This window comes from Malaclemys terrapin, chromosome 4, assembly GCF_027887155.1.
Source record: "Malaclemys terrapin pileata isolate rMalTer1 chromosome 4, rMalTer1.hap1, whole genome shotgun sequence".
In the NCBI taxonomy this organism is placed as follows: Eukaryota; Metazoa; Chordata; order Testudines; family Emydidae; genus Malaclemys; species Malaclemys terrapin.
Window position 1 is genome coordinate 111,188,386 of NC_071508.1, and position 23,972 is coordinate 111,212,357.

Here is a 23,972-nt window from a genome sequence, read left to right on the forward strand (position 1 = left end):
TGACTGCAACACCACTTAACAGGAGAGAATGAAAGCTCTCCTGAAAACACTAGTCTGAAATCCTTTCCTCTACTCCTGCAATGCCAGGGGGGTTCTCATGACCTGTGCTGCTGCATCATTCTTTAGGAGAGTTAGCAATTACCCATCTCACCATATGGGGCACCTAGAGAAATGGTGCAGGAATGGGTGCTCGCTTCCAGTACTACAGTTCCAGCGTCTCCCAGCAAGAGGTACAGGAGCACAACAGGGGACACTGCCTGCATACAATAAGGAAATTGCCTAGTAGTCACTCCAATCAGTGCATATTTGTCACTCACATGGGGCAAACCCATGTTTGAGATTTAAAGTTCCCTCTGTAGAACAGACCTAAAGCTACCCCATTTCTCTTAATGAATAGGAATTAACTTGGACTGTATGTCACGGGGAACCGACAATGAGATATGGAGCCTTTCATCTCCAGAGCACCAGCCCGTGTCAGTTACCAGCTGAGAGTTATTTGGTGAAATCATTTGATGATCTCAGTCCAGTTGCTTCACAAAAGATGGCCCCTACATGATCAGATGGCATAGTTAGCAGAGAGGGCAAGGATTTACTGAACCAGAGACACTCTCCCTGTTAGAGGTGGTCCTTCTAGGTCAGTCTGAGTGCTGTTTGTCCTGCTGATGCCTGTGCTGTACCTGTTCTGCAAACTGAAGTCCTGCAATCTCCAGGCCTATCAACATAACTCCTTTCAGCAGCCCAGAATTCACTTACATTCTTTAGAATTTACAAATTTAATTTACAAGCAGTTACTGAGGTTAGAGTGGAGGAAATTACAAATCTCCTTTAAGTGCTGAGATTTCCCTGGTTAGCGTGCCTGCAGTCAGGAGTGCAAGGAGAAGCAGTTAGTGGGAATATGGCCTGAAGAGGACAAGAGTCACACAATTCAGGAGGGTTATTTTTCCAAAGGAAACTTTATTTGAGAAAAATGACAAAATCCCCAGACCAGTAATTACAGGCAATTCTATACAAGTTCCCCAGGTCTGTTCCCCAGTCCCCATACAAGAACTAAGAGCAGAGACAGAGGCCGAGCAACTTCAATGTAACTACAGAGCAACAGTCACCCGGATGTAATGCTAGCCTCACAACCTCATTTATGTAAGAGATCTCAGTGTGCCAACTTAGCGAAGGGGTGAGCAAAAGCAGAGACAGGAGAAGCGCCTCCAAACATTCTTTTCATTCTCAACTTTTTTAAGCCTTAGCAGATCTGCTACAGGCTTCAGACTGTGGGAAGCTAAATTACCTGTAACTATCTCTTCTAGCTCAGTCCCATCCTGAGACATCGCTGCTGTGGTGTTGTAACAGCTTCCCAGTGCTTAAAGGGATAAAGCAGGTGGGCCCTGGGTTCTGAACAGAGCTGTTAAAAAAGCAGAAATTAAAAGCAGCTTGGGCACTTGCAGGTAGAACTAACGAGGTCAGGATCTTGTAGGTGGGGAAGGGGGAGGAGGGCTAGTGAGGAAAGAGCAAAAAACCTAAAAAGATACAAAATTTCAGGATAAATGATACAAAACTCCGACTTGTCTAATGGATTTAGAAAACAATGGAGGGTCTTGCTTTCAATTTTCTCCTCTTCCTTCCTGGCTGCCTCTGGGCTTTTTTTTTTTTTTTTTAATAGCAGGATAAATTCAGACTAGAAAAACATTTCCCAACGTAATTTCAGAAAACACAAATGCTGCTTTGTCTGAATGGCAGGGAGACCTCTGGGCTGGAAGGACGAGGGATGTGTGACCAGGGGCTAGGCCCTGATGGTCTTTTTGCTCTAAGGGAAGGTGAAAGAATTTTCATCATTCTGCCCAGAAACCCTTGTGGGATAAGTCCAGAAAATGAACCTACCTGGCCTGTTTAATCCAACAGCGTGCTAGAGGCAGTAGGACTACAGAGGGCCTCTCACTACATACAGCACAGCTACTCTCACCAGTTTAGGGGAGTCCCCAAGACATTTCTGCAATTGTCACATGCGCTCGTCAACTCAGAGACCTCAGAAGGGGCACATCCGTGTTCCCACTGTGTACTGTACTCCACTTCATCTGCACTCCCTCGGCTCCTCTGAATGCCAGCCTGTAGGGGGCCCCACACATCCCCAGAACACAAAGCAGGGCATGTCATGTACAGGGAATGAGGGTCCAGCCAGCTACACTTGGCATTAACTCTAACAGAGTCAGATGAGAAGAGGCCCTCACAAAGTTCCCAACCTACCATGCTCCCATTCCAAAGATGGGCCCAAGCATGCACTGAAAATCTGAATCTGAGCAAGGCCTTCTGCCTCCACACAAAGGTCCCTCAGTGACCACAGCACTTTCAGGGAACTGCTGCATCGTTTCAGAAAGAGAAGCAAATCCAAGACAAACATGTGGGGACAGGGTGGGGCTGACTCTCAACAGCTTGTTTGAGTCAGGCAGGTTTCTCTTCAGGCTCAGCAACATCTTGCAGAGCCTGTTAGCCCCCCATCCTCCAAACTCAACTCTTATCTGCCTGAATGCATTGACCCATCATCGCAAAGATTCCATCTCCCACAGGGAGAAACACCAAGGTCTATGACAGAGGCTAAAATTCAGTGCCCCCTCCCTGCTAGCACTGCAACCCGTCACTTTGCACCAAGTTCTGTTTGCATTGGGTTGGGTTCCAGAACTTCGGAGTTCCCCCTCCCCAAATTCTAGCTGCATGGCACCTAATGAGCATAGCCGGTTCAAGTTGCTCAGAGTAACGCAATGGTCACAGACAGATGGGAGACACCAAGCTTAGAATATAAAAGGAGAAAAGACAGCCTGCAAAACCAACTGCAGCTGTCACAGAAACAAATTTTATTTCATCACTGCTTTAGGAGTCCCCAAACCCACCACAACCTCCCCCGCCCCCACCAGGAGGTCACAAGCCCCTTTGTAGTCTCCAGTGCTTATACTCCCCTCCCCTCTTAAGGGACAGTTCCTGAAGAAAACCTCCACTCAGCATGTATCATCTGCAAGATGGCTCTGGAGGGCCATGGCTGGGTCCCAGCGGTGTCCAGCTGGGTTTGAGAGGAGGGGAAGGGGAATTACCCCTTTACTCAATCAGCTTCTTGGCCTTGAAGAAGCGACGCAGATAGAAGACCTGCCAGGTAGCCAGTCCGATGAGACAGAACATGGAGAAGATGCTGAAGTACAGGACCCGGATGTTGGTTGACTCTGAAACAGACAAACCCATACAAAGAAGCTCTGATGCCCAGAGTCAGGATAGAGGATCCTCTTGAGGGGAAGGTCTCCCAGAAATCATCTTCCCTCAGCCCTGCAGAACTTCAATGGTGAAATTTTAGGAGATTTGAGGGTGAGGAGGAGGGAACTGGGGGCTGAGCAGATGCAGCACCAACATGAGGCTATTTTCCCATGGCAGAATCATGAGTATTGTGTGGGAGGAAAGGAACTGACTTCTAGAAAGGGCTGGTTGAGCGTCCCCCTCCCAGAAGTTTAAAGGTCTCTTGACAGTGTACAGAACAGACAGTGACAGCTGTAATTGCCTAATCTCCAAATTCTGTCCCATTAACCCAGATGTAGTGAGAATATAGATCTTACAGCTGCAGTCCTCCCTGGGAGTATATGAACTCTTACCATTGGTGTCCCGCATCTCCTCCTCTCGCTTCTTCATGTAAGCAAAGTCATTAACAATGGACTCTGAGAGGTCCTCCAGGCGCCGCAGTTCCACTTCCAGGGGCTTCAACTTCTCCACTTTAGCAATCTGTTAAGGGGATAATCAGTGAGTCACTGAGCTAGAAGCAGCAGCTCTTACATGGGCCTAGGCAACCAGCCTGAGCCCATTATTCATCCCCACATGGCCAGATCTGGGGCATCTCTCCCTTAGGACAGTGCCCTCTGCAGGCCAGAAAACCAAAGGTAACTCCACAATAGCGAGGTTCTCCACACTGTTACTCCATCTACCCCACCCACTCCTAGCAAGACATCTATAGCTGCTCCTGCTCACAGCAGGAACATAGAATGCGTGCTCATGCGTTCACGTATTTAAACACATTCCCTTCTGATTCTCCCTAGTTCTCGTTCATTCAGAATTGGTTTCTGGGGTTTGGGCTGGAGGAGTCTGCCACGTGGCTGAAAGTTACAACAAAAGTTACATGTTCTTGTGTGGGTGGTATGATAACTCCATGCCAAAGGCCTGCACTCAGGCCCTCCCCACATGCCACAGGAAAGGTAGAGGAAAAAAAAAAAAAAAAAAAACACAGGAAATTCAGTTACAAAGCCCACTCTGGTACTGCAACAACTTCTGGGTTGAAAATGTAAACACACCAAGTCAGAAAGTTCCCCTTCCCAGAAGCACCATAACTTGACTACATTGCATTTAAATCTAAGGCATAAACACGAGCACACACAATATGTGAACATGACGTAGACAGGGGCTGCTAGGAACAGGGGTGGATAAAAAATTGTTTATTTTTTTTTTAATAAAAAAATTCAGATTTTTAAAATTTAAATCTGATGAAAAAAAAGTAAATACAGGTTTATTTTTAAAAATACACCTATTTAAAATTAAATTATAAGTTATGATAACCTATATTAAGGCCTGAAGTTATTATAATCTATTAAAATAATATTATTTATTTATTTTAAATTAAGTAATATGTCTGGTGCCAACTTTAAAAAAAAAAAATCAAACCACTGAACTTATTGAAGTTACTGGCTAAGCACCTGGAGTCAGCTTTTGACAGCAGTAGCCTCTTCTGCAGGTACAGAGAGAATATTTTCTTCATTTCAGTTCATTCACCTAGTTCAGGTGAATGACTAACTCATTAAAAGTTAAGAAACCAATAGGAGTCAAAAGAGCAGAAAAACTAGTTTCCCCTCTTTCATCTATAGGCATGAGAGGTGAGATCTACTAGTTCTAAAATCCTGAAGGACACGGTGACCAGAAAAAATCACCTCAATTTATTAACTACAGATATTTCCTTACATAAGAACGGCCATACTGGGTCAGACCAAAGGTCCATCAAGTCAGTATCCTGTCCTCTGACAGTGGCCAATGGCAGGTGCCCCAAAAGGAATGAACAGACAGGTTATCATCAAGTGATACACGCCCTGTCACCCAATCCCAGCTTCTGGCAAACAGAGGCTCGGGACACCATTCCTGCCCATCCAGGCTAATAGCCATTGATGTACCTTTCTTCCATGAATCTATCTAGCTCCCTTTTGAACCCCATTGTAGTATTGGCCTTCACAACACCCTCTGGGCAAGGAGATCCAGAGGTTGACAGTGTGTTGCATGAAAAAATACTTTCTTGTGTTTGTTTTAAACCTGCTACATATTAATTTCATTTGGTGGCCCCTTGTTCTTGTATTATGAGAAGAAGTAAATAACACTTCCTTATTTAATTTCTCTTTACCACTCATGATTTTATAGACCTCTATCATATCCCCCCTTAGTCGCCTCTTTTCCAAGCTGAAAAGTCCCAATCTTGTTAATCTCCCCTCATACGGAAGCCGTTCCATACCCCTCATCATTTTTGTTGCTCTTTTCTGAACCTTTTCCAATTCCAATATATCTTTTTTGAGATGGGGCAACCACATCTGCATGCAGTGTTCAAGGTGTGGGCGTAAAAGGCAATAGATCATATATCATATAGAGGCAATATGATATTTTCTGTCTTATTATATATCCCTTTCTTGATGATTCCCAATATTCTGTTCCCTTTTTTGACTGCCGCTGCATATTGAGTGGATGATTTCAGAGAACTATCCACAATGACTCCAAAATCTCTTTCTTGAGTGGTAACAGCTAATTTAGACCCCATCATTGTATATGTATAGTTAGGATTATGTTTTCCAATGTGCATTACTTTGCATTTATCAATATTGAATTTAATCTGCCATTTTGTTGAATTTCATCTGCCTTTGTTTAATAAATTAGTTACCGTATATACTCGTTCATAAGCCGAATTTTTTTAGTAAAAAAGGGAAGCACCATAGAAGGGGGTCGGCTTATGAACGGGTATAGAGAGGGAGAGGTGGGACACAGCCCCTCCCCCCAACAGAGGGAACAAGGAGAGGCAGCACAGCCAGCAGAGCCAGAAGGGAAGAGGCGGGGCCAGAGTCTCTCCGCTTCTGGCCACGCTGCTCTCCCCCCAGCCTCCGAAGCAGCTGCAGCTCCAGGGCTGGCAGGCTGCAGCTATGCTGCTCGGTCCTTTCCCCCAGAGTAGGCTGTGGCCGCGCCGCCCGGCCCAGCCCAGCCCACTGGAACATGCTGTGGCCGCACCGCCCGGCCCAGCCCAGCCCGCTGGAACATGCTGTGGCCGCGCCGCCCGGCCCAGCCTGCCAGAGCAGGCTGCTGCTGTGCTGCCCAGCCTGCCAGAGCAGCTCCAGCCAGGTCAGAGACATCCTCCCCTGGCCCTCCCCAGATAAGGTAGGAAGGGATGGATGGGGAGAGTGTGGGGGTCCTGGACTAGGGGTGGGGTCATGTGGGGGGTGGTCACAGGGGTTACTCCCCTGACCCCCAGCTTCTCCCCTGATAAAAATTTCCCCACCAGTTGCTGTCCCGGCCCGTCAAGGTAAGCAGCTGGCGCACTGGGACACTTTGTTTACTTAGGTTTACCTTCGTGCCTGCGGACACTCGAGGTAAACAAACCACCTCGGCCTGCCAGCAGCTTATCCTGATGGCCCGAGAGCCAAAGTTTGTTGACCCCTGAATTATAGTGTCGGCTTATGAACGGGTCATAAACATTTTCCATTTTTACTTATCCATCTTGGGGGGAGGTTGGCTTATAAACGAACCGGCTTATGATCGAGTATATACGGTAGATTTAAATGCAACACATATCTTGATAAACTTTTTTCTTATGTACTCAGCGTATTTAAAATATTTTTAGTTAAATAAAAAAATATGCTGTCTGTGCATTTTTAACTGAATTTGAATTTTTATCCAAATAAAGCTGGACAGAAATTAGAAATAAAAAATTAATCATCATCTAGGAAATCAGAAATGCATCATTCATTTTCTAACATAATAAAAATGTAAAAATCAAGAATCCAAATAAATATAAGTTCAGCTATAAAATAATTGCTTAAACCCATGTATAAATACAATGTATCCTTCCTGATTAGCAAAAAGAAGTACCAAATTTAGTGTAAAGTCTATATTTATTGGAAAACCAACATGTTCTAATGGTTATCAATCAATGAGAATCAACCTTTCTTTAGGAAAAATCACTAAAAAGTAAAAATGCAAAACATGATTAAAATTGATGATTTAAATCAAGGTTTCCTGCTAATTTAAATAATGATTAAAATCAGTGATTTAAATCAATCAGCTCTGGCTTGAAAGCAGATTACATTTCTTGCCATTGCTACATTTAAATTCTCCACCCTAGTGTAGCAGTAACACAGGTTCCTGCCCCGAATTCACCATTATTAGTATTGCCATCTGCTCTGTGGCGCCATATAGATGTGATAATATATCTAGTAAGGAATCGATTTGTCAAAAAAATGTCCGTGAATCTTTTTTGTTGTCTGTATTGTTACAAGTATCAGGGGGTAGCCGTGTTAGTCTGTATCTACAAAAACAACAAAGAGTCTGGTAGCACCTTAAAGACTAACAGATTTATTTGGGCATAAGCTTTCGTGAGTATAAACCTCACTTCTTCGGATGCATTAATCTGTTAGTCTTTAAGGTGCTACCAGACTCTTTGTTGTTTTTGTATTGTTACAGACATACTTGCTGACAGGTATTTTGAAATACATTACCAAAATAATTGAAATGGCGTGATTATATTGTGTTATTTTGACAAAATAAAATATGCAGAATTTTGCAGAATTCTTGATTTTTTGGCACAGAATTCCCTCATGAATACTATTTGTTTCTGCAAGTAATTGAGTCACTGTGTGATGAACACTCCACAGCGTGAGTATCCCCATTGAAACAAATGCTTTGCCAGACTGGGGCGTTAGTGAATGGCATAGTTAATATCTAGCATAGTACTCAGCATGTCATTGTACAATCACTGGACTAGAAATGAAGACAATAGATTAGAAGTGCAATGGGAGTGGAGGCTACAGCATGGCAGTGGGGAGCGCACCCCACTGGCTGCAGAGGTAGGAGATCACCCTGCCACCCGCGCCCCCTTTGGGACATGGACTTGGCAGTGGGGCTGCACCCTAACATAACGCAAGGGCCAGGGCTGCCCCACCCCAGGGCCCTGTCCCTCTGGGCCAGGTGCATGCATTAGCAAGTGAGAGGGACACTCTCTCACGCACACCCAGATCTGCCCCCACAAACCAGGTGTGGGGCAAGCCAGCTCAGCCTGCCAGGAGCCAAGCGTGGAAGGGTTAGTGTGGGGGAACCAGGTGTGGGGTCAGAGTGTTCTGTGGGGAGCAATCTGAGTGTGGCCGGCTCCATGGGAGGTGGGGGGGGAGGAGATTCCAGGTGCAATCTTGATACACAGGGACTCAGTGGGGGGTTCCAGGTGCAGGGAGAACAGGACTCGGGGGGGGGGGGGTGAGGGTGGTTGGGGCTCAGCAAGGAATGTCTGGGAGTGGGGAGCATGGGGCTTGGCAGGGGGAAGGGTGGGGTTAGGTGCAGGGAGGTCCATCAGCGGGGTGGTGCAGGCAGGTGGGGGGTTCAAGTGCGAGGGGCTCAGCAGGGGATGGTCTGGGTGTCTGGATGCAGAAGGGTGGGGCTTGATGGGAAGGTAGGGGTGTGTGTGTGGGGGGGGGGGGGGGGGGGGTTCTGGATGCCCTGGAGGTGGGTCTGACCCAACCCTGGCTCCACAAAGGCCCATGCAAGGGAAAGGGAAGTCCTTTCTCTCTCCTCCAGCCCAACTGGACCCCAATACATGGTAGGACCCACTGGCTGGGGCATCCTCAGCCCTGCCACTCCCTCACTCTGGGCACACCACGATACCGAGCAAGAGGGACAGAGTCTTGCACTCACACCCAGCCCCCTGAAGCAGTGTTTTGTGTCTCCCCCAGCTGCTCCCGACGCCCAAGCCAGATGCACCCATGTAGGACCGCTGCCTGGGACGGGTGCATGAATTAACTACTCTGCAGGAAGAAAGTAAAATCTGCAGGGAACAATAATTCTGTGCTTGCGCAGGGGTGCAGAATTCCCCCGGGAGTAAAACAGACAGCACAGAGTATTCTGCTCAAGCTGTTTTTTGTGCAGCCAACAGGGGGAGCTCAAACCTGGGAATTCTATAAACAGTGACTTTAAAAAAAAGTAGCAGCAAGAGAGAATGGGTTTAAAAAGATATTTAGAATCAGACCAACATTAGCTAATTGATCATTTCAGTAAAGGGCTTTACGCATACCATGCCGCCACCTCCTCAATTAATCCCCTTCCCATTCAGGGGCCCACAGCACACAACCTTTCCTAGTAGCTTTGGGCACGTTTACACTGCAATAAAAAACCTGCGGCACCAGGCGCCAAGAGCTCTGGTTAATTGACTCTGGCACGGACTGCGGGGCTAAAAATTGCAATGGAGAGTTTCAAGCTCAGGCTAGAGCCCGAGCTCTAAAACCCCACAAGGAAGGTGAGTCTCAGAGCCCCGGCTCCAGTCCAAGCATGAACCTCTCCACGGCAGGTTTTAGCCCCGCAGCTGGAGCCCTGAGACAACTGACCCAGGCTCTGAGACTGAGTGCCACAGGTTTTTTACTGCAGTGTAAACATACCCTCAGTGACTAAATCTCTGGTCAGGCACCTGATGAAACAAGTCTAGAAGTGAGAGAGACTCAAGATGACTTCCTCTAAGATGTTGCTCTCCACATCCAGAACTGAAGGATGCCGAGTGGGAAGGCTCTGCTGGGAAAAGCCTAAGCTTCTCACTGGGCCAAGCCCTGAACACCCCTTTGCATACTTGCAGGACTGAAGGGGGTTAACAGGTCTCCTTTAGCTGCACTAAAGGGAGATCTGTTAATCCGCTGCAAATATACCCAGGGCTTCCAGGGCACCCACCTGTCTGTCATCATGCCACTATTCCATTATTAACGAGCATGGATGTTCTGAGGGCTTGTCTACCGTGGGATTTTTGCAATGGCGCAGTTACACTGGTGCAAACTCCTACCTAGTTGTGCTGTGAAAATGACTTGTACAGGTGCAGCTTACCTGGTTTGAAATTGGGGTAAGCCACACCAATGCCAATCACTTTTTACACTGGTGCTACCCATCTATAACAGGAACTTGCATCTGTCTGCACGACCTCAGCCCCACCCCCACCCCTGCCCATCCATCCTTCTCTCTCCCCCTAAAACTTAATCAGCCACTTGTCTTTGGGGTAAGAATTTAATTTGATTCACACTTAGAGGGATACTGAAAGCTGAAGTTCTGCAGAAGGCCTCGACTGGCAGCATATTTCCACATGAGGGGCAGTAGCACAGTCCTTTGAATCCAGCTCTATGTAATTCACAGACTGTACACTAGGGGGCAATCCTTCCTCTGCCAGCTATGACCGAGCCCTTCATCTCCTTATGTTGTGAATACTTGGAGGTAATGTGCAGTGCCAAGAAAGGAAAGACCTTTTCTGCAGAAGGGGCCCCAGAAATGTGTGTAGGTACTGGACACCCAGCTTCTTCACTGGCCCTTTCTCTGGGCCAAGGAAAGTCAATAGGGCATAGGAGCTGCTGAATCAGGGAGTTTCCCATGTCTGGAGGTCCTGTTTTCACATATTAGAATCGTAGGACTGGAAGGGACCTCAACAGGTCTTCTAGTCCAGTCCCCTGCACTCATGGTAGGACTAAGTACTACCTAGACCATCCGTGACAGATATTTGTCTAACGTATTCTTAAAGGCCACCAATGATGGGGATTCCACAGCATCGCTAAGTAACTTGTTTCAATGTTTAGCTACTCTTACAGTTAGGGAGTTTTCCTAATGTCTAATCTAAATCTCCCTTGCTGCAATTTAAGCTCGTTATTTCTTGTCCTGTTCTCCGTGGATAAGGTAGAAGAATTTATCACCCTCCTCTTTATAACAATCTTTGATGTACTTGAAGACTGTTATGTCCCCCTCAGTCTTCTCTTCGCCAGACTAAACAAAAACATTTATTTTTTAATCTTTCCTCTTAGGTCATGTTTTTTAGACCTTTAATCATTTTTGTTGCTCTTCTCTGGACTTCTCCAATTCGTCCACATCTTTCCTGAAGTGTAGTGCCGTAACTGCACACAATACTCCAGCTGAGGCCATAGCAATGCTAGTCAAGTGGAATAATTTTTTCTCATGTCTTGCTTACAACGCTCCTACTAATATTATGGGAATGCTGCCTCAAGTTCTATTTCAGCCTGACTGTGTGGACTGAGCAAGAGCCTTCTCCCCTGCCCACTCCAGCTGCTAGCACCTCTCCTTGTCTCTTTTCCTTTGGTTACTCTCCTAAAACAAGTGAGGGACACAGAGTGGCAGGAGGATTCTGTATACTGAGTAAACACAGGACAGTTGCACGGTTCCCTCTTGCCTTAATGCTAAGCTTTGCCCGTGGGAATGATTAGGAATGCTGGCCCACCCACACTCTGCCTAGCAGACACCATGGGGTGGAAACACTGGGGCAGACTCTTAGCCTGAGTCTATTTCTCGATGCCTAATCTCTGGAAGCAGAACCTGACCTGTAGGCAGATAAAGCGAGTCAGCACTGTCCACTGTGGACAGAAAGGAGGGGCAGTGACTTCTGCTTGTGGAAGAAGGGGAGCCCGCAGGGTAACTTGACAAAAAGCTTCTTGGAGAGCAACTCCTTCAGCTTTCTCTGTAGGTGCTGCCTCGGCTCAGCTCTGCACATCAGGTTCACGGCCTAACTCACTTCCCAGCAGGGAAAAGGATGGTCTTTACTTGAGGTACTAGGCTGAGACTTGGGAGATCAAGATTCTTTTCTTGGCTCAGCTATAGGCTTCCTAAATGACCTTTGGAAAGTCCCTTCCCCCCTCTGTGCCTCCACTCTTCATCTGTAAAATGGGAATAATACTTAATCTTTCAAATACACACACACACAATTATAGTCCTGTTATAGTCCCCACCTAGACACATTTACCACCAATGCCTATTTTCTCTTCTCTGAGCTCAGTATAATTTGTTAATATCCGGATGCTAGATGCCCAGAACTGGCTGTAGTGTCCCAAGTGCAGTCAGCCCAGAGCACAGAGAGGGCCTGTCCCCTCCCTGTTCCAGGATGTGAGGTCTTTACCTACCTACTTCAGAACTGCACTGACCCTTTTTGCTGCCATCTAACACTGCAAACTCCTGCCTAATTTGCTGCCCACTCTACTCCCTGAACCATTCCTGTTTCCCGGGTACATCCTTTCATGTGGCTTTCAGTTATTATTCCCACTGAACACATACAAGAGCTTTCCCCAGCTTGCGACTGATCTTCCCAGGCACCAGCCCTGCAGGGGTCAAAAGCCAGAAAATACAAGCTTAGAAAAAACCTGGTTAACAGTTTGCAAGAGAGCTACCAAACTTCACTTCCCTCTCCCTCCCCAAACCAGCTAGTGACTGTCCCAGGTAATTGGTATCCCATGTCCAGGCCCAACAACTGGGCCCCATCTGCAGAAAGGACAGCGAGACACAATCCTCCTCCCTGCATACTGCTCAGCATGCCTCAGCACTTCAAGCCAACACTGCAATTGTCCCTGGAAAGGCAGCTGCCCCCTCCGGGGAGGCTGTGGATCAGCATCTCTCGTGGCTGTGAATGGAAATTATAAAGCTTCACATTTAGGAGGCTTTGCCTTTTCCTTGCATTCCCCCTGCTGTTGGGGCAGCAGAAACTACTGGTGTCAGCCTGTTATTGACTCCAATACCTAAACCCCAAAACCAAGTCATGCTGGCTGGCTGAGAAACTTACCTCTTGGGCCTCGGCCCACCCAGAATTAGAGCAGCCGGTTTTTTTTTACATCTCTACCACATGAGACGCTAATGGAAGCTCCCAGCTGCAGATAGGCTGTCATCACGGCTGGGAAAGCAGTTTCCCCTCGCAAGCCCCAGATCCAAACACAGCATCACGTGATTGCTAGGAAGGAGCTCTGAGGTACCGGCAGCAGGCAAGGGACATACCTCCTCATAGTTCTTTGCTTCCACTCCATGCTTCATGTCCAGGATCACGAGCTGGTCCGGCATCCGCCCCGTTCCTGGAAGTGCATTGAAAGGATTCATTGTGTGCAGCTGTCAGGCTGCCAGGAACTCACCAACCCCCCCATTGGAGAGAGATTCACAACACTCCTCCCCCAGCGAGTCTCCAGCCAGATGCAGAGGCAGCACAGTCCTGCTTAAAATCACAGGACCTTCTGAATGAACCCTGGCTGATGGAAGGGCTCCCGGAGATAATGAGAACAAACTGTAGCTAAGAGCACTAAGCGCACAGGACACAAGCCGCTGCCAGGCACCAAGACTGTTAAAGTGTGCCCAGACTTTGAATAGGGCTTCTCAAGGCAGGAGACACAGCCACCTCCACTCGGCAGACAGGATAGAGACACACATGAGTAGAGCAAGCGCTAGAGACAACAGCCACCCCAGGGTGCAGGTCATTGCAAATATGAAGGGTGACAGCCAAAAAACAAGCTGGGGGAGAACAGGGGAGCCTAAAGCCAACAGGCATACAGGGCTACAGCCAACTACCACATATGGGTGAGGGCAGGGGAAAAAGATCACAAGTACACAGGATTTGCCAGGGCATCTCATATTTCAGCCACAGCACGCTGCCTGTTCCACCACATCACTCAACTAGGAAGTGTTCGCAGATGAGAGATCCAAATACCCTGTAGCCTAAAGGAAGGTGCCTGGACACCACCAGTTCTAATCTCACCTCTACTGATTATGCACTTCAGAGTCCTTATCAGGAAGCACAGTCAAGGATTCCTTAGGAGATACTCACATATCATTCCCCCAATTTACAAATAAGTTAAATGCAGAGTTACACAAGGTCACTTCAGGCAGAGCTGGGAAAATATCCCAGATCTCTAATATAACAGAGGGCACACGCTTTATTCTCCTCAGCTACACAGGCTTTCAGAATGAATGTGTCAAAGCGAGGTGTTTGGCTATCCTGCCTCTAACCAACCACTGCTCTAACCATTAGATAACACTTCCCTCCCAGAGCTGAGAACAAAATCCACGATTCCTATTCTCCAACATTCTACTGCTGTCTACAAAAAAGTTGTATAACCCACTGGCAACATGTGTGTCTTGCACCCTCTTCTAGCGGCTGTTCCACGCTGAGTATAATGTATTCCTTTAGCTCAAGCGAGAGATGTCTCTGCTGTGGATCTGAAAGCCCGGGGTTCAAATTTGGGGAGCGGGGGGGGAAGGTCTTTATGATTGCACAGGATGGAATTTTTTTTGTCTAGTTCTTGTTTAAAAAACTGGTCAATATAATTCACACAGAGAGGAAAGATCCTTAAAACAGAATTAAAAACCATTATAATCTGCCAGTGACACCATGATACGCAGCAAATCCTGGTGGTTTCACATTTCAGCAATTTGCCATACATTTTGTTTATGTCATGCAGACAGATTTGGAGGCTGAGAGGGAGGGTGGGGAGCTACAGCCAACAGCCACACAAGGGCCTTCAACGCACGCAAATCAGTGGGGGATTTTTTGCATATTATGTAAATTACAGAAGTTGGGGGGGGGGGGGTTGGGACCCTCAGGCTGAGGTGAGGAGAACGAGAAGCCTGGTGGACAGGACAACAAACCTTGAAGCATGAGATGAGGGGAGAGCCACCAAATAGCAGGAAGAGTGAGAGAGCTGGTGAGTGCAATAGGGGTGGGGAGCAGGCACTGTGAGGGGTTAACATTTTCAGGGGCTTCCAGATGGTGATCCCCTGGGAGGCTGCTGGGCCTGGGGCCCAGGGTGGTTTCCATTGGGTCCCAAGGACCTTCAATAAACTCCCTGCTCCCTCTTGTAGCTGAGGAATTGGTGGTGTCAAGACGTGAAGCAAAATCAGTGATCCTGGGGTTTTAGAGACTGGGAGTCCTGATTCACTCTGCCCAGGTCCTGCAAAGCCCTTTGTGAAGATGGGGCCTTTCACAGGCCACTTCAGAAGAGCTGGTGGAGTTACCCTGAAGTGGGGAGAGAGTAGCTGGGTTTGGGGCAACTTCACCGGGGTCCACACAACTACTAATGTGCCAGCTCAAAGGGGAAACATGCAAGTTAACCTGTGTCTCTCAGACGAAGCTGTTAAAGGTCTGTTCTCCCCAAAAGGAAGGTAGGAAGAGAACAGGCTGCTCCAGACAGACAGGGTCTCTGTGCTCCTAACGCGGGGTGCCAGGCAGAGAGGGAAGGTGCTGCCCCAGGCTTTGGTGGTGAAGTGATTCTCCAGTCCCCCAGAGAATCCAGCTCCTGCTATTCTATTGCTGGAGGGAATGTGGCTAGTACTCCACACTGGCCTTAATAGCAATTCTGACCTGAGCCTTGTAACGCAGCAATTGTCAGAGCAGGGCAAATGGATAAAGGAGGAGGGAAACAGCCTGATGTACACCACCCACACTCAGAGGAGTTGCTAGGAGAGATCCCCATGTCTGGCAAGCTGCCCTGTCCCAGATCCTGGGGCCCTGCACAAGGAGCTGATCTGCCACCTTTCACTTCCTCTTCCCCATTTCTGTGGCTGGGGGTTGAGAAATCCCAGTTGTTCAGAACCCACCTGGCCAAACGGCTCTGCGTTTTCTCCACCAACAGTTCCTGCTGCCCAGCTTGCCCTCCCAGGAAAGCCACAGCTCTGCTAGTGATGAGCTCCTCCCTGGCTGCAACTGCTCTGCTCACAGATGCCAAAGGGGTCCAGTAGGAAACCCCTTAACAGGGCTGCAGGGAGAATTAGCCAACTGAATTAGCTCAGCAAAATTCAATCAATTCCCCCAGGGCTGACATTCCAGAGGAGCCAGGACCTTCCACTCCAAGAGACTCAAGCCTCCAAAGCGATGGGGGACTGTGCTCCTGGAGGAGCCATCTCCTGAATGAGAAGTAAAATCAAAGCCCTAATTTGGTCAGGATTTTGGTTATAACACCCTGATTCTAATGCAACATGGCACAGGATCTTCAGCATTGCACAAGAATCAGAGTTTTACAACCTACAGCCTGACCAAACCCCAAGCTAGGTTAGCGTCTGCCATTTCAGCTAGTCCTAAACCTGGCGCAGAACAGCTCCTCCATCCTACGCCAAAGTGCCTGCATTTAGGTCGGGGGTGGGAGTGAAGCAAAGCTCTCTGGGATCCTATAGGATAAGGCATAAGAGGAATGGGATCACAAAAGGGGAACCGTTGCAGAGACTGTGAGAAGAGCTGAGCACCCCAAGTCGAAGTAAGGCTACACCAGGGATCAGATCAGCCTTCCCCACATTGGGGTTGGAACCCACATGCCTGTGGTTTTTAGGGTGAACTTGATCCCAGCTACTCAGCAGAGAGAGTGGCAAATGCGTCACACTCACAGGAAATGGCAGCCCCAGTGCTCATTAGGCAACTGTCCCTACAGCACAAGGACAGGACTGACGTCCGGCTCACTTCCTCTTCCCTCTGTCAAAGGATCACTCAAAGGAAGGGACACCCTGTGCAACCACAGGCAACTATCGCAGGGTGCTGCAACCACTCTGGGAAGGGGCTCCCAGCCCAGCCCAGGGCTGCTGCCACAGGGTGCACCCAAGAAAGGGACCACACTCTACCACCAAAGAGGAGGAGGAGGAAGTGGGCAAATGGGGAGGACAAAAGGGTATCAGCCTACTCTGTGCTGCCAGAATTGGGATGTGAGGAGAGGCAGCATGGGAACAGCACTTCTGGGATGCCCACCTGCTCCTATAGTCACCATCACAATTCCCTGTCGGTGACCCCATTCCTCTTGTGCCTGGGCCTGAAGCATCCCATAGTGCTCTGCAGATGAGCCACAAGGATCGTTTCACCCCCAACCCTAATGCAAGCGACAGCTGTTCTGCACCAGTAACATGAAACTCCTCATCCCAGAGGAGCCCATTCCTCTCAGCATGAAGAATCCCAAAGTGCTTTGCAAACTGGACATTGAAATTGCTTCACCCCGACCCCTCACCCAACATACTCCATCGAGAGCAAGGAAGAGGGAGGGCTGGGAGCAGCTTTCTGCACTCACCCACAGGGAGTTTGCTCTCGAAGCAAGCCTCGAACATATCATAGTCTTCAGTGGTGAAGGCGAACTTGCCCTTAGTGGCATCCTCCTTGGAGTAGAGGATGTGTCCAGCTGAGTCAGTTATCTGTAGGAGAGACAGACAGCGAGAGTGGCTCAAGCACAGTCGCAGGCAGGAGCACAGTCCCTCAATGACACATGGACAAACTTAACAGGCTCTTCCTGGGCCCTCTTTAGGGTTTGCTACAGTTTGTGTCCATCTGCCCCATTTCAATTCCTCTCCTCCCCCAGGCTGGCAAAAACAGCAGGCCTCTAAGATCTGATTTCACTGGTTTTTTAGTTAAAACATCCTGGACACAGACTAATTTAAGTTGTCTAATTCCCTGAATCCTTGTTCATTGCCTCCTTAGTTTCTCCTTACATGCTAGGATTGTAAATTCCCAAAGCAACGCTTAGCAAAGCATGGAGATTCTCTGGCTCCTACAGCGAGAGGTAACGAGGGACAAACAGAATGGACTCTCCAGCAGCAGAACTGCAGAAGGGGCATATGTGCGCCATTAGATCCAAATGCCAATATGCCCTGAACTGGGCAATGTTTGGGTGCCAAGGTCTGTAGAAGTGGCACTTCACAGCACAGCTCAGAGGCAGGACTGCAGATCAGACTGACTATATACGTAGAAGGAGTAACTGCTAATTTGTGCACTATCACAAAATTATTTAGATTAGTCAAATCTAGAGATGGTTCTAACAAAGTTACATTAATTGACAGCACAATGGCAGGTGCCACTCAGGAAAGACATCACCGTGTACAGCTTAACTAAAACCTCTTCTCAGTGTGCAGCAGTGCTAAAAAAAAGGCAGCAAACAAATATGCCAACTGATATAGTGAAGGTTTTAACACCACTGTATAAATCAATGGTATGCCCTTATGTGGAATGCTATTCAGATATGATGATTCTCCCATCTCAAAAGACATAGCAGAAATAAAGGGGTGCTGAGGTGATGAGAGGTCTAGAAAGTATTCCAAATGAAGACATTGAGACTTTCGGGACTACTTATAGAGGAGATAAGAAAACACAACAAAGACACACAAAACAGTCAATGAAATGGAAAGGCAACATATTTACAACTGAAAGGAAATACTTTTTCTATTAACACAATACCTAATTAACTCCCTGCCAGAGAATATCATTGAGCTTAGTAGGATTCACAAGAGGTTCAGATATTTATATGGATAATGAGAACAACCAGGTTCATTAGACAAGTTAAAAATAATAAGGGACATAAACTCTCATGCTAAAGAGTATAAGCCATAACTGGCAGGAGGTTAGGAAGAAACTTCCTCTGTGGGCAGGTTATTTCATAATTGTCTATTATGGGGTTTTTTGCACCTTCCATGGAACTATGTGGTACTTGTCAGTTTCAGAGACAGGAGGCTGGACTAGGTGAATCACTGCTTTGGTACTGCAGTTCCTATTCAGAGCTTCATCTTAATCCAGGCAGCAGAGAGACTACAAGGTACACTCGGTCAGCTTCTTGCTTAGCCTACCCTGCATACCATTCACAGAACAACTATGATTAACCAAATTCAAATTATTCAGGATGATACTGTATTGAGTCTGCACATTGGAGTCCGGTGAAGGAAACAAAGAAAAGGACCTACTTTAAAGGGTCCCTTGTATTTGGAGTACTGCCTTTTAAAGTTGACTGGGATTCTCACTGCTGTACTCTGGGGAAAGCTCTGAGTGCTATCTTTCCACAGAAGAGGTTGTGTGGTACACAGGCCTGATCCCTTTTTGCCTTGTCTCTAACACTAGGAGCAGAATGCCGGGGTGGGGTGGATAAGCATTCAAATCGCACTCCCCACATCAGTAACCAATCAGGGCCGGGGAAGCTAATGATCTGACCAGCGGACCAAATTCGGTGATGAATCCTGATCATGTGTCACCTGAGACACGTTGCGCATACGCTAAGAAGAAGCAGAGTGCCCAGAAGTAGCATTTTAGACAGTGGCAGCTCTGCTGTCTGCTTCCATCGGTATTGGATACCCGTTATTCAGACTTAGCCAGACACATTACCCATCTAGCTGGGTGTGGGGGGGAAGCAGCTTATAGCCCAGCCAACACTCTTGTGGAAGGACAGGCTAACCCAAAAAGGATTCTTCTTAATGTTCAAACGTTATTTACAGTAATGCCATCCCTTACAGACAAAGCATTGTTCTCTGTCTTGACAAACAGCCCATCAATTCCCCACACTGCCGGCTTAAACAATGAGACAGCCACATGTGACCAGGCCCAAGCGGGACGTCATCCACCCAAGAGCATCCACTCTGCAGCCAGCTGGCGCATTGTGCAGATTCCTCAGGAACAGAGGGTACCACTGTTAGTGTTGGGATTTCACAAACACATAGGGCTCAGCTCGGTGATAGGAACCATCTTCAATACAACACACAGTAACTACCAACTTCCTACACCCTGGTGACCTAGTGCTGGGAGGCTGCTCTGACAACCTGACCTTCCAGGCTGTGGGGAAGGTGCCATCTGGAGACATCCTGTCCTAAGCAAATCCCCCTGCCCCCACTGCACAAACACACCCCATAGAAAAGGAGCCCAAACCTAGCATCTTTAGAACACAAGTGTTGGCCACAGCAGTCCTGCATGACAAGGGAAGGGAACAAGAAATGTTACAGACTATTACCAAGCCTGAAGTGCTACAAGGAGGTGGGGACAATTTTCAACCCAAGCTTGTTTAACATTCTAATAAAATAAATCACATTTTCCTCTTCCAGTGATACTAACCTCAATGCCCCATAAGGCAGCAAAGCCAGAATGCAACCCTGGCACAAGAGTAATGCTGCATCAGGGACCTGGCTTTCTGTGGCAGACATAAGTCTCAGAAGAGGAAATGGAATCAGATGAACAAAGGACGGGCAAGCAAAGAACCAGGAGACACTGGATCACTGAGTGAGAACAGAGGAGAGAGCACAGTTCTGAAAAGGCTGCAAAGCACAAACTCTGCTCGTACGGGGCTCTATAATCCACCACACCACCATGAGCTTTATATATGCCACGTGTTATCAGAAAAACAACTGCAGAAATATTTGAGTGCTTAAGCCACTGTGTATCCATCCTTCTTACAATGAATCCAGAATGCAATGAATGTACAGAGCTGAGGCAGAGAGGGAGAGCGAGCTTAGGCCAGACCTACACTAAGGATATGTCCAGACTACCCGCCGAGAGTAGTAATCGATCTATCGGGGATCGATCTATCGTGTCTTGTCTAGACGTGATATATTGATCCCCGAACGCACTCCCATCGATTCCAGAACTCTACCAGGGTGAGCGGCGGTAGCGGAGTCGACGGGGGAGCCGCGGCCGTCGATCCCGCGCCGTGAGGACCCGAGGTAAGTCGAAATAAGATAAGTCGACTTCAGCTACGCTATTCCTGTAGCTGAAGTTGCGTATCTTACAGCGACCCCGCTCCCCCCCCCAGTGTAGACCAGCCCTAAAAAGAGAGGTTGAACCAGCTAGTCACTCATGAGTGTGAAAAACCCTGAGGGACGTAGTCAAGCTGAACTGTGGACCTCGCTACCGCCTCTCAGGGAGGTGGATTAATTAAAGCGACTTGAAAACCCCTCCCATCATTGTAGTGAGCATCTACACGGAAGTACTACAGCGGTGCAGTTCCTGTAGTTTAAGTCTAGACATAGCCTAACATTTAATAAAATTAAAAATGATGTAAAAGAGCCTTTCTAGACATAAAAGTAGCATAAGGGCTGATATCCTGGGACCTTCCTGGGTTCAAGGCAGATGTTGTGTCCCTCACTGTGAAGCTGGGAATCTTCCCTTTCCACTGGGATAATGCTTCTTTTTCTGGCCCTGACGATTCATAAGATATTGTACTTAAGTTTATCACAAATTCTCAAGCCTTCTGGACCTCAGGCAGGGACAATTAGGGGGAAAAATTCCACATTTAAGAAGAAGCGTGTCTCTGACAAACTGATTCACAAGGTGACACCACTGCTCGGGTGGGTGGGAGGTGACAGTGAAGTTAGAAGGGGCCACCAGAGAGGACATGTTATTGGGTGGGATGCAAGCAATACTGTCAAAGCTGCATTAGAATGGCAGTTTGTCACGTGGATGGTGTATGTGTATTATTCGTGCACACACTGCTTGGCCTTAATCTCAGCTCCAACAACCCTTTCACGTCCTCTCGTGTCCTCCTTGTGCTCCCACTCTGTGCTTTCTTCCTCACATGGAATGCCCTCCAAGCGCCAGTGCGCCAAACTGCCACCCTCCCCTCAGTAAACCTGCCACTAACACCCTGGCAACAGCAAGAAAGAAAGAGTCTCCACATAATGCTATCTCCATGACCTTCTCCTCAATACCGCCACACTGTGCCACATGCAGAGAGCGAGCCCTGGTGTGGCCCTGTTACTGTAACCCTCTTTCCATCTGTATTCCCACTGTGCAATGTGAAGAGTGAACCCCAGCATCACTGTTGCTGTCACTCTCCTCCCAGTGCACAGAGATCAAGCTGCACGTGGCCCTGTGGGTGTGACCAATCCTCCCAGTGTGCCATTTCCACAGAGTGAACCTCGGTATGTCCCTACGGCTGTCACCCATCCCCCAGTGTGCCACGTGCACAGAGTGAACCCCAGTGTGGCTCTACGGCTGTGGCCCATCCCCCAGCGTGCCATGTGTACAGAGTGAACCTGAACGTGGCTCTATGGCTGTGACACATCCCCCCAGTGTGCCATGTGCAGACTGAACCCCTAAAGCTGTCAGCCTTTCCCCAGTATGGCCATGTGCACTGAGTGAACCTCAATGTGGCCCTATGGCTGTGACACATTCTCCAAACATACCATGTGCACTGAGTGAACCCCAATGTGGCCCTATGGCTGTGGCCCATTCCCCCAGCGTGCCATGTGCACAGAGTGAACCTCGACATGGTTCCATGGCTGTGACACATCCACATCAGGGTTCACTCTGTGCCCTATGGCTGTGATACATTCCCCCCACCCTCAAAAAAAAAACAACCCATGCCATGTGCACAGAGTGAACCGCAATGGGCCCTGTGCCTGGTCCCCTCCCGGCGTGGCTGTGGCAATGGGGTCGCGGGGGGAGGGGGGGGCACTTCCTTCCGTGGGTCCCGCAGAAGTCGCGCCGCTTCCCGACCCGAGCAGGCCCGGCCTGACCCGGGGAACCGCTCCCCCGCCGGGACTCTGTCCACGGGGACGGGTTGGGGCTGCCCCTCGGCCCCGCCGGGCCCCGGCCGCCCCCCGCACCTTGAGATTGGCGGACGGGCCGCTGGCCGCCCCCGGCGGGACCCCGATCTCGTACTCGCCGGTGACCAGCGTGTCGCGGTGGATCTCCTCGCGCAGGCACTTGCGGGCCTTGCCCGGCAGCTGGAAGGAGATGGGCCGCGCCGGACCCAGGAGCAGCAGGAGCAGGCCCAGGGCTGGGCCGAGCCGAGGACAGCCGGGTACAGGCAGCGGCATGGCGGCGGATCCGGGTCCCACAGGCCGCGCTCCCTCCCCCCGCACCATGTGACCCGCCGCCGCCTGCCTGCGTGAGAGGGAGGGGGCGACCATGGCACAGGAGGAATGGGGGGGGGGGTAATGTTTTGGGGGATTCGGGGGGAGGGCAAAGCCGTGGGGCTGAGGGCTTGTCGGGGAGAGCAGGGGCGGGTATGGGAGAAAGCAGGGGAAAGGAAGCAGGGCATTTGGGGGGAGGGATAGCTCAGTGGTTTGAGCATTGGCCTGCTAAACCCAGGGTTGTGAGTTCAATCCTTGAGGGGGCCACTTAGGGATCTGGGGAAAAATCAGTACTTGGTCCTGCTAGTGAAGGCAGGGGCTGGACTCAATGACCTTTCAAGGTCCCTTCCAGTTCTAGGAGATGGGATATCTCCATTAATTTATTTATTAGGGAGAGACTCTGGGTGGAGGACGGGATTGGAGACTTTGTGGTGGAGGGCGGCATTATCTGTGTGGTAATGTTAAAAGTTGAAGATGACCAGGTGATAAAATAGAGCAATGAGCCCCCTAGACGACAACTGACTGACCCTAGGAGAGAGACAGACAGAATCAGAGAAATGTGGGGCTGGAAAAGCCCTGGAGCGCTCAGCAAGTCCAACCCCTGCACTGTGGCAGGACCACATAGCCCATCCCTGACAGGTGTCTGGCCAACCTGTTTTTAAAAACCTCCAGTGATGGGGGTTCCATGTCCTCTCTTGGAAACCTCTTCCAGAGCTTTTAAACTGCCCTTGTAGTTAGAAAGTTTTTCCTAATATTTGATCTAAATCGTCCTTGCTGCAGATGAAGCCCATTACTTGTCTCACATATCATGGCCATTGAGAACCCAGTTGATCACAGTCCTCTTTATAACAGCCCTTAACATATTTGAAGACTATCAGGTCCTCCCCCAGGTCATTTTTTCTTAAGACTAAACATGCCTATTTTTTTTAACCTTTCCTTATAGGTCAGGTTTTTTAAACCTTTTATCTTTTAGGTTCCTCTGCTATGGACTCTCACCAATTTGTCTGTATCTTTCCTAAAGTGTGGCGCCCAGAACTAGACACAGTACTCCAGCTGAGGCCTCACCAATGCAGTGCTTAATTTTAATGAAAGAGGTGCCAAGGCACAAGCAATTAGGTGCTGGGGCTCAAGCAATTTTTTTACATTCATAACTGATGCAGCCAGCCCAGAGGTACCGGAGCTATGAACTGCCAAGCTTAGAGGTGCCGGTGCTCAGCCCTGGCAAGCCCTGGCACAAATTAAGCACTGCGGCAATGACAAGTAGAACAGGACAATTACCTCCTGTGTCTCAGGCTATATCTACACTTAAACGCCAGTAGCACTTCAGTGTAGACCAGGGATGGGCAAAGTACGGCCTGGGAGCTGCATCC

The 23,972-nt window shown here is 48.6% G+C and overlaps 1 protein-coding gene across 1 annotated transcript; it reads right to left on the reverse strand.

The window, feature by feature from the left end:
• Nucleotides 1-934: 934 nt before the first annotated feature.
• Nucleotides 935-22,674, reverse strand: TMED10 (transmembrane p24 trafficking protein 10). The gene is made up of 5 exons (XM_054028630.1): nucleotides 22,354-22,674; nucleotides 17,073-17,193; nucleotides 13,039-13,112; nucleotides 3,621-3,747; nucleotides 935-3,200 (listed from the first exon to the last, which is right to left on the reverse strand). The coding sequence occupies exons 1-5, from the start codon at nucleotides 22,657-22,659 to the stop codon at nucleotides 3,079-3,081; spliced, it is 750 nt and encodes a 249-aa protein (XP_053884605.1). The 5' UTR covers nucleotides 22,660-22,674; the 3' UTR covers nucleotides 935-3,078.
• Between the last annotated feature and the right edge of the window lie 1,298 nt (nucleotides 22,675-23,972).

Bases quoted from the DNA above. Each gene is read 5' to 3' on its own strand.
- TMED10 (XM_054028630.1), bottom strand. From the start codon at position 22,659: ATGGTCGCCCCCTCCCTCTCACGCAGGCAGGCGGCGGCGGGTCACATG. The intron at 17,194-22,353 runs GTGCGGGGGGCG...TCTCTCCTACAG, and splicing joins GCCCGTCCGCCAATCTCAAG to ATAACTGACTCAGCTGGACA. The intron at 13,113-17,072 runs GTGAGTGCAGAA...ATGCACTTCCAG, and splicing joins CGAGAGCAAACTCCCTGTGG to GAACGGGGCGGATGCCGGAC.